Raw genomic sequence first — 16,620 nt, forward strand, 5'->3', positions numbered from 1 at the left:
ATGCATATTAAGGGTTTTTTTTAACGGGAAATTACCCAATTACAATATATAACCATCCAAAAGGTCATATACATATATATATATATATATATATATATATATATATATATATATACATATATATATATATATATATATATATAAAACAATAACCTGAGAGGCTTATAGGGGGGGAAATAATGAACAAAATATAGTACTTACCAATAGGTACTCTAATACTGGAGGATACCAATGCTAAAACATAACAGCAGAGGATCTTGAATAGGAGTATATCGATGAACCAAAAGGTGGAGGTAAAGAACAAATCGCTGTGACACCTGTGGAAAGTCTTGTGACTAAATCCCAAAAGGTGAAAAAATATGCTACTACCAATACTCAAACAATCACTGTACTATGAGGGGAAATGGGTCTCAACTCGATCTGAGAACCCCTATTCACTGAAGAATCAAATGCACATCTCCATTCTTCAACCTCCTCCAGTTCTTAGGGTTTGGGAATTGTTGCCTCCTCCTAGTGGCAGGGAAGAGTAATTCCCAGGAGTAATGGATTGTGGACTCTCACCACCTGTATGAAAGAAATAATAGACACAATAAACAGACACTGAGTTACAGTTTGCTTATGTGCTTTGCTTGTACCCAAAAGGATAAAAATAGATAAACATGCAAAAAAATCCCTAATACAATATTTACTAATTTAGAATATAAATTATTTTGTGTCTCATTATTACAACTATAATTACACTAACATGACAATAATATGGCCACTGGGTTTTGCATAATCTGATCACTAAAATGTCATCTAGCAGTTTCACAAAAGCAATACAATGTTACATGAATACTGTCAGGTTTCTAAATAAGCAGTGAAGTGATGCACGTAAATGCATCTCATATCTCAAATTCTGCACTTAGATGGAAAGCTCTTTCTCATTAACCAATGTGAGATCTGAAAGCAGCTATGAAACAAGCAATTATTGCATTACTAATTATGCCATTACATCACTTTCACATCTATGGTCCTATTAGGAACTGCTGGCATTGCCGATACCAAATGCATTAAAAGATTGGCTTTATTTATTAAGGATTGCGTGTCAGAAATGTGCTTTCAGTAGCAGTCACTGAAGGGTCATGATAAAAAGTACTTGCTTTTTGTATCAACACTGCTTAGTCTGCCATTTTTTTCCCATCAGATCTCTTAATACAGTTCAGCCGTTCAAACTTTACTGCTGAGTGTGTGCTTAACTAATGGAACAGTAAAACGTGCAAAGCTGTTAATGCAGTCTCTGGTGCAATCTTACTGACTTTTTCAGCTTATATTAGTAAGCAAAAGAAACGTACATCTATCTTTGATGTTTTTGCAAACGCTCCCACTGGGTGCACATGGTCGTACAGTATGATTACGCCAACCATAACTCTCAGGCAGAATGATACAGTCTCTTCGTTTGTAAACCGGCTCCTATACTCTCTGGAGAAAAACAAAGAAAACTATTAAGATTATTTACTTAAAATCGATATCAAATAAGATTTATATGTACAATAAATACAGTTCTTCATACTCAAGTCAAAAGAAAAAAAAAAAAAAGAATATTGATGAGTGTCAAGTATGGCGCCTTGTTCCATGCCCACTTGGAGTGGGTATATACTCCCCAGAAGAATTTGTGTTCTTCTCTACATTTCCTTATCTAGGGCATCAGTATAACATAGTTCTGCTAAGAAATATTTAGATAAATGAAAATAATATATCATAGGTATAAATCTAGTCCTCCTATACCCTCAGCATAGTCCTAATAATTGAGTCAGTACCAAGATAAAATTATATAAAAGGCATAAGTGGAGCACGCAAGTCAGAGGAAGATTTTAACTACAAAATGATGTCAGCAAATGAGCAACTGATCTGTGACAATCCTTTTGAAGAGCCATTAATCCCATGTAATTCCATTATATTTAAACACATACAATTTAAAAAAAAAAAAAAAAAAAAAAAAAACTTTACAATTTTCTTCTATTATCTTAATGTACACAACCTTTTTATATGCACACTTTCTGAGGCACCAACTCCTTTCTGAGGCACCAACTCCTACTGAGCATGTGCAAGAGTTTACAGCATATACATATATGCATTTTGTGATTGTCACATTGATACACATTTGTAAGGAGAAAAAAAAATTGTACTGCTCATATAAAATTCAGACTAAGTGTTATTGCATTGTCTTTTTAGTATGGATTTGTTGATTAAGCAATGATATTGTATATAAAGGGAAAGTCAAGTAGAAAAAAAACCTTTCATGATTTAAATAGGGCATTTAATTTGAAACAATTTTCCAATTTACTTTTATCACCAATTTTGCTTTGTTCTCTTGGTATTCTCAGTTGAAAGCTTAACCTAGGAGGTTCATATGCTAATTAGACCTTGAAGGCCACCTCTAATCTAAATACATTTTGACAGTTTTTCACCACTAGAGCGCGCTAGTTCATGTGTTTCCTATAGATAACATTGAACTCATGCACGTGAATTTACCGAGGAGTGAGCACTGATTGACAAAAATGCAAGTCTGTCAAAAGAACTGAAATAAGGGGGCAGTCTGCAGAGGTTTAGATACAAGGTAATTATAGGAGGTAAAACTTGTATTATTATAACTGTGTTGGTTATGCAAAACTGGGGAATGGGTAATAAAGGGATTATCTATCTTTTAAAACAACAAAAATTCTGGAATTGACAGTCCCTTTAATTGTGCTTTTGAGATCTGACTTTTAGCATTTTAAAAGCATTATATGCCTATGATCTGGTGGTAAAAATGATCTCCATATATTCAGATCAATCTCATTTTGTATTTAATTACTGAAATTATTTCTCAGTTTGTGAATTTCCATTTACAAGAGAAGACTTACAGTATCATCTATTGAATACTCTGCAGATAGTTTGATGAACGTATCTTTTTGTAATGCACTGACCATAATTTATAGTAGTGCACTTATGTTAACCACAGACAAATTAGATGGACTAGCGAATGCACATAAGCCGTATTAAAATAAAGTAGCTAATGTTTTATAGTCAGACAATATCACCTGGAGAGGTATTGTACTAGGGGTAAATAAATAGCTGGTGCTTGACACTAAAATAAGCGCTACAACGTGTACTTTTACCACTCCTTATTTCTATAGATCAACAGCATTGGTTAATTTAGATTAATAATCATTTAAAAAATAAACTGCTAAGATGGAGTGATTCTAATAAAGTCACCCCCAATAGCGTGCCCTCAACACAAAAATACATGTTAGGCTGGGGTGTGCCACAGGTATGTCTTTACCTATCTCGCACACAATATTTAATGTAAATTTTAATTAACAAGTGCCCCTTTTTTGTTTTGGGTTAAAGATTTTTATTGAGAAAAATAAATGCAAACATGTGTTCAATCAATATCCACGCAGGGATAACATTTGTTCCAATAAACACATTTTTCCCAAGTAACTCCAGATATAAGAGAAAACATAATTTATGTAAGAACTTACCTGATAAATTCATTTCTTTCATATTAGCAAGAGTCCATGAGCTAGTGACGTATGGGATATACATTCCTACCAGGAGGGGCAAAGTTTCCCAGACCTCAAAATGCCTATAAATACACCCCTCACCACACCCACAATTCAGTTTAACGAATAGCCAAGAAGTGGGGTGATAAGAAAAAAGTGCGAAAGCATATAAAATAAGGAATTGGAATAATTGTGCTTTATACAAAAAAATCATAACCACCACAAAAAAGGACGGGCCTCATGGACTCTTGCTAATATGAAAGAAATTAATTTATCAGGTAAGTTCTTACATAAATTATGTTTTCTTTCATGTAATTAGCAAGAGTCCATGAGCTAGTGACGTATGGGATAATGACTACCCAAGATGTGGATCTTTCCACGCAAGAGTCACTAAAGAGGGAGGGATAAAAGAAAGAAAGCCAATTCCTGCTGAAAATAATCCACACCCAAAATAAAGTTTAATGAAAAACATAAACAGAAGATTCAAACTGAAACCGCTGCCTGAAGTACTTTTCTACCAAAAACTGCTTCAGAAGAAAAAAATACATCAAAATGGTAGAACTTAGTAAAAGTATGCAAAGAGGACCAAGTTGCTGCTTTGCAAATCTGATCAACCGAAGCTTCATTCCTAAACGCCCAGGAAGTAGAAACTGACCTAGTAGAATGAGCTGTAATCCTTTGAGGCGGAGTTTTACCCGACTCGACATAGGCATGATGAATTAAAGATTTCAACCAAGATGCCAAAGAAACGGCAGAAGCTTTCTGGCCTTTTCTAGAACCGGAAAAGATAACAAATAGACTAGAAGTCTTTCGGAAAGACTTAGTAGCTTCAACATAATATTTCAAAGCTCTAACAACATCCAAAGAATGCAACGATTTCTCCTTAGAATTCTTAGGATTAGGACATAATGAGGGAACCACAATTTCTCTACTAATGTTGTTGGAATTCACAACCTTAGGTAAAAATTCAAAAGAAGTTCGCAACACCGCCTTATCCTGATGAAAAATCAGAAAAGGAGACTCACAAGAAAGAGTAGATAATTCAGAGACTCTTCTGGCAGAAGAGATCGCCAAAAGGAACAAAACTTTCCAAGAAAGTAATTTAATGTCCAATGAATGCATGGGTTCAAAAGGAGGAGCTTGAAGAGCCCCCAGAACCAAATTCAAACTCCAGGGAGGAGAAATTGACTTAATGACAGGTTTTATATGAACCAAAGCTTGTACAAAACAATGAATATCAGGAAGATTAGCAATCTTTCTGTGAAAAAGAAGAGAAAGAGCAGAGATTTGTCCTTTCAAAAGAACTTGCGGATAAACCTTTATCTAAACCATCCTGAAGAAACTGTAAAATTCTCAGAATTCTAAAAGAATGCCAAGAAAAATGATGAGAAAGACACCAAGAAATATAAGTCTTCCAGACTCTATAATATATCTCTCTAGATACAGATTTACGAGCCTGTAACATAGTATTAATCACAGAGTCAGAGAAACCTCTTTGACCAAGAATCAAGCGTTCAATCTCCATACCTTTAAATTTAAGGATTTGAGATCCTGATGGAAAAAAGGACCTTGCGACAGAAGGTCTGGTCTTAGCAGAAGAGTCCACGGATGGCAAGAGGCCATCCGGACAAGATCCGCATACCAAAACCTGTGAGGCCATGCCGGAGCTACCAGCAGAACAAACGAGCATTCCTTCAGAATCTTGGAGATTACTCTTGGAAGAAGAACTAGAGGCGGAAAGATATAGGCAGGATGATACTTCCAAGGAAGTGATAATGCATCCACTGCTTCCGCCTGAGGATCCCGGGATCTGGACAGATACCTGGGAAGTTTCTTGTTTAGATGAGACGCCATCAGATCTATTTCTGGAAGCTCCCACATTTGAACAATCTGAAGAAATACCTCTGGGTGAAGAAACCATTCGCCCGGATGCAACGTTTGGCGACTGAGATAATCCGCTTCCCAATAGTCTATACCTGGGATATGAACCGCAGAGATTAGACAGGAGCTGGATTCCGCCCAAACCAGAATTCGAGATACTTCTTTCATAGCCAGAGGACTGTGAGTCCCTCCTTGATGATTGATGTATGCCACAGTTGTGACATTGTCTGTCTGAAAACAAATGAACGATTCTCTCTTCAGAAGAGGCCAAGACTGAAGAGCTCTGAAAATTGCACGGAGTTCCAAAATATTGATCAGTAATCTCACCTCCTGAGATTCCCAAACTCCTTGTGCCGTCAGAGATCCCCACACAGCTCCCCAACCTGTAAGACTTGCATCTGTTGAAATTACAGTCCAGGTCGGAAGAACAAAAGAAGCCCCCTGAATTAAACGATGGTGATCTGTCCACCACGTTAGAGAGTGTCATACAATCGGTTTTAAAGATATTAATTGAGATATCTTTGTGTAATCCCTGCACCATTGATTCAGCATACAGAGCTGAAGAGGTCGCATGTGAAAACGAGCAAAGGGGATCGCGTCCGATGCAGCAGTCATAAGACCTAGAATTTCCATGCATAAGGCTACCGAAGGGAATGATTGTGACTGAAGGTTTCGACAAGCTGAAATCAATTTTAGACGTCTCTTGTCTGTCAAAGACAGAGTCATGGACACTGAATCTATCTGGAAACCCAGAAAGGTTACCCTTGTCTGAGGAGTCAATGAACTTTTTAGTGAATTGATCCTCCAACCATGATCTTGAAGAAACAACACAAGTCGATTCGTATGAGATTCTGCTAAATGTAAAGACTGAGCAAGTACCAAGATATCGTCCAAATAAGGAAATACCACAATACCCTGTTCTCTGATTACAGACAGAAGGGCACCGAGAACCTTTGTAAAAATTCTTGAAGCTGTAGCTAGGCCAAACGGCAGAGCCACAAACTGGTAATGCTTGTCCAGAAAAGAGAATCTCAGGAACTGATAATGATCTGGATGAATCGTAATATGCAGATATGCATCCTGTAAATCTATTGTGGACATATAATGCCCTTGTTGAACAAAAGGCAAGATAGTCCTTACAGTTACCATTTTGAACGTTGGTATCCTTACATAACGATTCAATATTTTTAGATCCAGAACTGGTCTGAAGGAATTCTCCTTCTTTGGTACAATGAAGAGATTCGAATAAAACCCCAGTCCCTGTTCCAGAACTGGAACTGGCATAATTACTCCAGCCAACTCTAGATCTGAAACACATTTCAGAAATGCTTGAGCTTTCACTGGATTTACTTGGACACGGGAAAGAAAAAATCTCTTTGCAGGAGGTCTTATCTTGAAACCAATTCTGTACCCTTCTGAAACAATGTTCTGAATCCAAAGATTGTGAACAGATTTGATCCAAATGTTTTTGAAAAAACGTAACCTGCCCCCTACCAGCTGAGCTGGAATGAGGGCCGCACCTTCATGTGGACTTAGAAGCTGGCTTTGCTTTTCTAGAAGGCTTGGATTTATTCCAGACTGGAGATGGTTTCCAAACTGAAACTGCTCCTGAGGATAAAGGATCAGGCTTTTGTTCTTTGTTGAAACGAAAGGAACGAAAACGATTATTAGCCCTGTTTTTACCCTTAGATTTTTTATCCTGTGGTAAAAAAGTTCCTTTCCCACCAGTAACAGTTGAGATAATAGAATCCAACTGAGAACCAAATAATTTGTTACCCTGGAAAGAAATGGAAAGTAGAGTCGATTTAGAAGACATATCAGCATTCCAAGTTTTAAGCCATAAAGCTCTTCTAGCTAAAATAGCTAGAGACATAAACCTGACATCAACTCTGATAATATCAAAAATGGCATCACAGATAAAATTATTAGCATGTTGAAGAATAATAATAATATTATGAGAATCATGATCTGTTACTTGTTGCGCTAAAGTTTCCAACCAAAAAGTTGAAGCTGGAGCAACATCAGCCAATGATATAGCAGGTCTAAGAAGATTACCTGAACACAGATAAGCTTTTCTTAGAAAGGATTCAATTTTCCTATCTAAAGGATCCTTAAAGGAAGTACTATCTGACGTAGGAATAGTAGTACGTTTAGCAAGGGTAGAAATAGCCCCATCAACCTTAGGGATTTTGTCCCAAAATTCTAATCTGTCAGACGGCACAGGATATAATTGCTTAAAACGTTTAGAAGGAGTAAATGAATTACCCAAATTATCCCATTCTCTGGAAATTACTTCAGAAATAGCACCAGGAACAGGAAAAACTTCTGGAATAACCACAGGAGATTTAAAGACCTTATCTAAACGTTTAGAATTAGTATCAAGAGGACTAGAATCCTCAATTTCTAAAGCAATTAGTACTTCTTTAAGTAAAGAATGAATAAATTCCATTTTAAATAAATATGAAGATTTATCAGCATCAATCTCTGAGACAGAATCCTCTGAACCAGAAGAGTCATTAGAATCAGAATGATGATGTTCATTTAAAAATTCATCTGTATAAAGAGAAGTTTTAAAAGATTTTTTATGTTTACTAGAAGGAGGAATAACAGACATAGCCTTCTTGATGGATTCAGAAACAAAATCTCTTATGTTATCAGGAACATTCTGAACATTAGATGTTGATGGAACTGCAACAGGTAATGGTACATTACTAAAGGAAATATTATCTGCATTAACAAGTTTGTCATGACAATTAATACAAACAACAGCTGGAGGAATAGCTACCAAAAGTTTACAGCAGATACACTTAGCTTTGGTAGTTCCAGCACCAGACAGCGATTTTCCTGAAGTATCTTCTGACTCAGATGCAACGTGAGACATCTTGCAATATGTAAGAGAAAAAACAACATATAAAGCAAAATTGATCAAATTCCTAAAATGACAGTTTCAGGAATGGGAAAAAATGCCAATGAACAAGCTTCTAGCAACCAGAAGCAAAGAAAAATGAGACTTAAATAATGTGGAGACAAAAGAGACGCCCATATTTTTTTAGCGCCAAATAAGACGCCCACATTATTTGGCGCCTAAATGCTTTTTGGCGCCAAAAATGACGCCACGTCCGGAACGCCGACATTTTTTGCGCAAAAGAACGTCAAAAATGACGCAACTTCCGGCGACACGTATGACGCCGGAAACAGAAAAGATTTTTTGCGCCAAAAAAGTCTGCGCCAAGAATGACGCAATAAAATGAAGCATTTTCAGCCCCCGCGAGCCTAACAGCCCACAGGGAAAAAAGTCAAATTTTTAAGGTAAGAAAAATAATTGATTCAAGTGCATTATCCCAAATATGAAACTGACTGTCTGAAAATAAGGAATGTTGAACATCCTGAGTCAAGGCAAATAAATGTTTGAATACATATATTTAGAACTTTATAAACAAAGTGCCCAACCATAGCTTAGAGTGTCACAGAAAATAAGACTTACTTACCCCAGGACACTCATCTACATGTTTGTAGAAAGCCAAACCAGTACTGAAACGAAAATCAGCAGAGGTAATGGTATATATATAAGAGTATATCGTCGATCTGAAAAGGGAGGTAAGAGATGAATCTCTACGACCGATAACAGAGAACCTATGAAATAGACCCCGTAGAAGGAGATCACTGCATTCAAAATAGGTAATACTCTCCTCACATCCCTCTGACATTCACTGCACGCTGAGAGGAAAACCAGGCTCCAACCTGCTGCGGAGCGCATATCAACGTAGAATCTAGCACAAACTTACTTCACCACCTCCATAGGAGGCAAAGTTTGTAAAAACTGAATTGTGGGTGTGGTGAGGGGTGTATTTATAGGCATTTTGAGGTCTGGGAAACTTTGCCCCTCCTGGTAGGAATGTATATCCCATACGTCACTAGCTCATGGACTCTTGCTAATTACATGAAAGAAAGACATTTAGTCAATAATACATTATAACAAACAGTTGCTGTGGGGTCCTGACATCATAAGACTATCTATTTGCAAAAAGGTTAAGGACTCAAACATAATGACTGACAAAACAATGATAAAGATATGACCTAAAGTTACATAAATGATTTCTCATTTTCTGATATTTATTACTTATATGCAGGAACTCGCACTTTCTCATGGTTCTCGTAGATGGGATGTATGGGAGAGAAGAAAAAAAAAAAGGGGGAAGGGGGGGGGTATGAGGAGAGAATGGGAAAGGAACAAAGAGGGGAACTTCGGGGAAAAGAGTAGGGAGAGGGGTGTCCGAGGAGGAAGATTAGGTTTCTAGGGGGGTGAACTTCTCTACCCATGGGCGCCATATGTCAAGGTAGGTTTCAAATGCATCTATGGCCGTATATGCGTAGGATTCCATCTTGTGTATGAATGAAGCAGTAGCTATGACCTGTCTGATGGATGGGGGGGATTTCTGCTTCCAGGCCTTCGCTATCTCTAGTTTAGTGGACATTAGTAGGTATATCGTTAAGTATTTTTGTGCAGTAGTGAGCGGAGGGAACTCTAAATGTAGAATACATGTTTGGGGACTTAATGGATAGGTGATGCCTAATTGTCCGAGTATGTTGAAGAGTCGGGTCCAAAGGGGAGTTATAAGTGGGCAATACCACCAAATGTGACTCTGTGTGCCAAGATGACCACAGCCTCTCCAGCAGGTAGGTGGATGGGTAGTATATATCTTGTGGAGAGTGACTGGGACTAGATGCCAACGTACTGTTATTTTAAAATGTAATTCCCACAATGTGGCACAGTGTAGACCTAGTGATTAATATTTCTCGATGCCATGTGTCTATGTCGCAGGTAAAACATAGCTCTTTTTCCCATGCTGTATGTTGGGATATTTTATGGAGTGAGTATGGGTCAATAAGTAAATTATAGTGATATGAAGGAGCCCCTCTAATCTGTAAAGTAAGTGAACAACGTCCTTCCCAGTTCGTTGTTTCTCTGAGGGTTGTGTTGGGAAATCCCCATGATTTGAGAATAGAACAGAGGCAAAACGCCTCAAAATTCAAAGAACGGGGCAGTTGAAGGTTTCTGCATAAGTTAGTATGAGAGAGCGTATTAGATCGGTCATATAGGTCTGATATGTATTTAACATTATATTTAGACCATGTAAGCATATGAGAGTCTGGTAGACATATGAGAGTGCTGGATATTGTCTGTTGTGGGGAGGGGTGGGGGGCTATATTAGGGGAGTGCCTGATTTGGTCCCAAAACTGTAGGGTCTCAAAGATTACTGGATGGGTCAATTTAAGGTCTTTCCTATAGTGTGTGGGTATCCATGGTAGATCTTGTAACTGGAGGCCGTCAGGTAGTAGGGATAATTCTACCGTTCGCCAAGAGGCCGGATTAGATTAATAACTTCAACTTAATAAATGAGTGAGGCGAGCTGCTTGGTAATATAATATAATGTTAGGGAGACTTAAACCGCCATTAGATACATGTCTCTGGAGGGTCTGTGTGGCCGTCCTGGGTTTTTTGCCTTTCCATACATAGGATGTGATAAGACTCTGCATTTTGTTTAGTATGGATCTGGGTAGATTTATTGGGAGGGACCTAAAAAGATAGATAATTTTAGGAATAAAGGACATCTTGACCGCTGCTATCCTGCCCGTCCATGATATCTCCCGGAATTCCCATGAATCTAAAAGCTTACGCCACTCAGGGAGCCTGTCTGAAATTTTTTTGGAGGTAACAATGGAAGTGTCCATACTAAGGTGGGCCCCTAACAGTTTGACGGACTGTGCAGACCAATGAAAGTTATATAGTCTCTGTAAGCGGTTAAGATCAGAAGGCGGTATGTTTACATGTAGAGCTTCCGTCTTAGAAAGATTTAATTTATAATCGCTTAGAGAAGAGAAGTGCTTGAGTAAGTCAAACACCGCAGGAAGGGACCGAAAGGGTTGTGTTCCCTTTTTTTTTTTTAAATACTATTAAAAACAGGGGCACTTTGATTTATGAAAATTTACATTGAAGCGTTTTTTTTTTTTTTTTTTTTTAAATACTTACCTTTTTCTTTAGGAAACCCAGACTGGCTATCGTCCGCCTGCTTCTCATGCTGTACTTAGCCTATCGATGGCGAAAACAGCTTCCTCCAACCGTTGCGTGGCCTCATGAGCTGGACGCTCCAGGGTGCTTGCAACGATTGGAAGAAGCTGGTTTTGTCATTGCTGTGCTAACTACAGAGGAGCTGCAGGCTGAGGATCGCCGTTCTGGGATTCCTAAAGAAAAAGGTAAGTATTTAAAAAAAAAATGCAGCAATGTAAAGTTTAATGAATGAAAGTGCTCCTGTTTTTAATAGTATTTTAAAAAATTGGGCACTCATTCACTCAACTTTACATTCACTTTAAAGGGAAACGGAACCCAAATTTTTTTCTTTTGTGATTCTGATAGAGCATGCAATTTTAAGCAACTTTCTAATTAACTCCTATTATCAAATTTTCTTTATTCTCTTGGTATATTTATTTTAAAAGCAAGAATGTAAGTTTATATGCCGGCCCATTTTTGGTGAACAACCTGGGTTGTCCTTGCTGATTGGACAGCACCATTAAACAAGTGCTGTCCAGTGTTCTGAACCAAAAATTGGCAGGCTCCTTAGCTTAGATGCCTTCTTTTTCAAATAAAAATAGCAAGAGAACGAAGAAAAATTGATAATAGGAGTAAATTAGAAAGTTGCTTAAAATTGCATGCTCTATCTGAATCATGAAAGAAAAAAATTGGGTTCAGTGTCCCTTTAAGTCTGTGCGTAATGTGTGTTTAGGAAGATAGAGACATTGTTTAAGTGAACTGTGCAGTATATAAGGTTGTTTATGCTTTTAATGACTTCCTACCCAGGTGACAGTGTTTACTGTTCATTTAACTATATGTAATAAATACCTTTATCAGTATTTGGTTGGTCCAGATTGCTTTTGTACCCAGGAGAGTTATTTGTAGAGCTTATATTTTAGCGCTACATTATAGTAACTCTGAAATGCATGAGTACCATTAGGTTGGTATATTTATTATTATATAACAGACAGGATCACACTATATTTTTTTCCATTCTTTTAGAATGATACAGCAGCATAAAGCAATACTAATCAGAATTTTAACCGATTAATTGGTGAAATAATTTTTATTACATAAAATTACATTTTGTAATAGAAAACAAAACTATCAATTAACTTGGTAAGCTGTTTTAAAACCAAATGTAACAGATTTTGAAAAAAATAAAGAGTTGATCTTTAGAAAAGGCACAACAATGTAACATCTTACAACACAGAGAACTTACGGTGTTTCAAGCATTACTCGACAAACACTGGCCATGGTACTTAAAGAATCAGTGGTATTTTCTATGGGTAAATTCTTGTTCTGAGGAGAAAGAAATTAATAATGTTTAAGAAAGTTACACAAAAATTCAATCAAAAAAGATTTTCCAAATTACTTGCTCATTGGTACAGCATTTTTGTAAACTGAAAACCTGACAAAAACCCTGAAGAAATAGACACCTAAACAACAAACACTCTCAATTTAAAAGTGTACAAACTTTTTCACTGACTGCCCTATAAGCTCTTTAATTTCCTGAGTAGTCTTCCCCAAATACAAAAGCTCACAAGGGGAATTTTATTGCACAAGCAACATACAAAAATCCACACATAAAATACCTCTTATTTTTTCCCTTATAGATCAATGCCAGATTTTATATATTGCTGATGTGAATTGGTGGAAGTTTTTGTGTCATGAAGATTTTTAATTTAGTTTGAAGCAGGAACAGGTGTCTCAACATTTCGCTGATTCTATGAGCTAATAAAATGTGTTCATTATATTTAAGGTGTGTTATCCATGTATGTCATGGAAAATTTAGTAAACAAACTAGGATGAATAATTTCATAGTATAATCCCAGAATTTCAATTTAATCTAAAGATACTATTGTAGCTATATTGCAATATACACTATGTTCCCTCATTTCCCCTTGCTGATATATAACCAGAGCTTAAATACATAAACTAAAGAATTTTATAAACCAAATATTGGGCTTATTAAAGTAAATAACCGCTTGATTTTTAATTAAAAAAAACCTCAACACCTCAGAAGAACAAAAAGAAAGGAAAACACAGAGTCCTGGACATTACTGTATTAACTATATACCTCTTGTATGATTATCTGATATATTGAGCAACACTAAGAGTATATATCACTTGGTATTTTTTAGCTTGCATATTTACCATTTATATTGCATTTTGGGGTATAATTTTTCTATCTTTGCTGCAAAAAAATAAATGTTGCTATACATAAAAATAGATAGTTAATACATTTGTCTTAATATATACCACATCAGATGTTTAAGTATGGTTTAAAATACTGACTTCCTGTTTTGGTTTACGATAAAAAAAATTATGTAAAAAAGGTACAGATGGCATGTACATCAGTTGGTTACTTCATTTTTCTTAAAGGGACAGTCTACTCCAGATTTTTTTATTGTTTAAAAAGATAGAGAATCCCTTTATTACCCATTCCCCAGTTTTGCATAATCAACATGGTTATATTAATATACTTTTTACCTCTGTGATTACCTTGTACCTAAGCCTCTACAGACTGCCCCTTTATTTCAAATTTTTGACAGACTTGCTTTTTAGCCAAACAGTGTCCTCTCATAAGTAACTTCACGGGCATCAGCACAATATTATCTATATGACACACATGAACTAATGCCCTCTAGCTGTGAAAACTGTCAAATGCATTAAGAAAAGAGGCGACCTTAAGAAGCTTAGATATTAGAATATGAACCTACCTAGGTTTAGCTTTCAACTAAGAATACCAAGAGAACAAAGCAAATTTGATGATAAACGTACATTGGAAAATGTACATATAAATTAACACATAAAAAGTGGGTAAGCAGATTTTGTAAAGCCTTGCCCCACCTGTACAATCTATGTTAGAGTATGTCCCATACAAAATGCTTAAAACAAAACAACTAAACCTATCTACAGAACTGCACACTAATATAATTTAACCCCACAGCTGCCAGAGGGGGGAGACTATATAAGATTGAAGCCTATTCTGGCAGGCAAGAGGTTACATGCAGTAATAGAAATTCATGTGAATGGCTACAAATGACAAACTGTGGTACAAAAGGAAAACAAAATTTATGCTTACCTGATAAATTTATTTATTTCCGGATATGGTGAGTCCACAACGTCATCAATTACTGTTGGGAATACCACTCCTGGCCAGCAGGAGGAGGTAAAGAGCAACACAAACTGTTAAGCATCACTTCCCTTCCCACAAACCCCAGTCATTTGACTGAAGGGAAATGGAGAAAAAGGAGCAACTCAAAAGTGTACAGGTGCCTGAGGTTTAGACAAAAAATAACTGTCTTGAAAATAAAGGGCGGAATCGTGGACTCACCATATCTGGAAAGAAATACATTTATCAGGTAAGCATAAATTTTGTTTTCTTTCCTAAGATGTCATCAATTATTGTTGGGAACCAATACCCAAGTTAGAGGACACAGATGACTAGGGAGGGAAAAGACAGGCAGACCTAAATAGAAGGCACAACCGCTTGAAGAACCTTTCTCCCAAAAGAAGCCTCTGCCGAGGCAAAATTATCAAATTTGTAACATTTTGAAAAAGTATGCAGAGAAGACCAAGTTGCAGGCTTGCAAATCTGCTCCACAGAAGCTTCATTTTTAAAAGCCCAAGAAGAGGAGACAGCTCTTGTGGAATGAGCCGTAATTCTCTCAGGAGGCTGCTGACCAGCAGTCTCATAAGCCAAATGAATAATACTTCTCAACCAGAGAGAAAGAGAAGTAGCAACAGCCTTCTGATCCTTGCGTCTTCCAGAAAAACAAAGAAACAGGGCAGAAGACTGGCGAAAATCCTTAGTTGCCTGTAAATAGAATTTAAGAGTATGCACAACATCCAGGTTGTGCAACAAATGTTCCTTATGAGAAGAAGGATTAGGACATAGCGAAGGAACAATAATTTCCTGATTAATATTTCTATCTGAAACCACTTTAGGAAGAAGACCTAATTTAGCACGAAGAACCACCTTATCAGAAATGAAAGATAAGATAAGGTGAATCATACTGTAAAGCCGAGAGTTTCAAAACACTGAGCAGAAGAGATAGCCTTAAGAAACAAAACTTTCCAAGATAACAACTTAATATCGATAGGCTCAAACGGATAGGCTTAAAAACAAGATTAAGGCTCCAATGTGGAGCAACAGACTTAAACACAGGCCTGATTCTGACCAAGGCCTGACAAAAACTTAAATTATGCTTACCTGAAAAAAAAATATGTCTTCAGATGGAAAGAGTCCACAGCTGAATTCATTACATTTGGGAAATAAGAACCTGGCCACCAGGAGGAGGCAAAGACACCCCAGCCAAAGGCTTAAATACTCCTCCCACTTCCTTCATCCCCCAGTCATTCTGCTGAGGAACAAGGAACAGTAGAAGAAATACCAGGGTGAAAAGGTGCCAGAAGAATAAAAATAAGAAACGCCCCACAGAAAAAATACGGGTGGGGAGCTGTGGACTCTTTCCATCTGAAGAAAAGAAAATTATCAGTCCACAGCTGCATTCATTACTTTTGGGAAAATACCCAATCTTTAGAGGACACTGAATGCAAAAACGAAAGGGTACAATAGACAGTCCCATTCTGAGGGAACCAGGCCTGAAAAAAAAAACCAACCCAACCAAACCCCGCTTCGTCAGAGCCGGGCAAAAAGACTAGAAGGAAAAGGCCCCAAGAACACTGACCTACAGATAGTCCGAAAGCCTAACTAGAGACCGCAAAGCAGACTCACTGAGCCAACACTCCTCCAGGAGAACCGTCGCCCAGCAGTCGGTCCCTACACAACCCTTACTAGTACAGTACCAAAATCCCCAAAAGGGAGAGGACAAGGGTGAGCCAAAGGGATGAAAAAAAGGTACAGCAAGATCCAAGAAAGGAAAAAACCCTTCAGAAGAAGGTCAAGTCCACAGAGACCCGAATGGATCCAGAGAACAAGGAAAGATGACGCCCAACCCACAAGGAGGCAGCAGGCATCATCAAGGAGAAGAAACATCTCCCAAACATCCTGCAATAGCTCTGAAAAAGACAGCTGAAGACAAAGTCCTCAAAAAGTCAGAACTCGGAGACTGAGCAACCAGAAAAATTACAAGTAGCAAACTCAGAAAGATAAACAGCTGAGTCCATCAATAA

At 37.3% G+C, this 16,620-nt stretch overlaps 1 protein-coding gene across 7 annotated transcripts in view; it reads right to left on the bottom strand.

Moving 5' to 3' along the window:
* Positions 1 to 16,620, bottom strand: part of CYRIB (CYFIP related Rac1 interactor B) — a 411,880-nt gene that overhangs the window by 23,085 nt on the left and 372,175 nt on the right. For all 7 annotated transcript variants that reach the window (XM_053715355.1, XM_053715360.1, XM_053715357.1 and 4 more), the window contains 2 exons: positions 12,701 to 12,780; positions 1,335 to 1,461 (listed from right to left, as the gene is read on the bottom strand). In XM_053715355.1, coding sequence (XP_053571330.1) covers positions 1,335 to 1,461; positions 12,701 to 12,780 — 207 coding nt within the window. The remainder of the gene's footprint in view (positions 1 to 1,334; positions 1,462 to 12,700; positions 12,781 to 16,620) is intronic.

The sequence above is a fragment of the Bombina bombina genome, chromosome 5 (assembly GCF_027579735.1).
Source record: "Bombina bombina isolate aBomBom1 chromosome 5, aBomBom1.pri, whole genome shotgun sequence".
Taxonomy (NCBI): domain Eukaryota; kingdom Metazoa; phylum Chordata; class Amphibia; order Anura; family Bombinatoridae; genus Bombina; species Bombina bombina.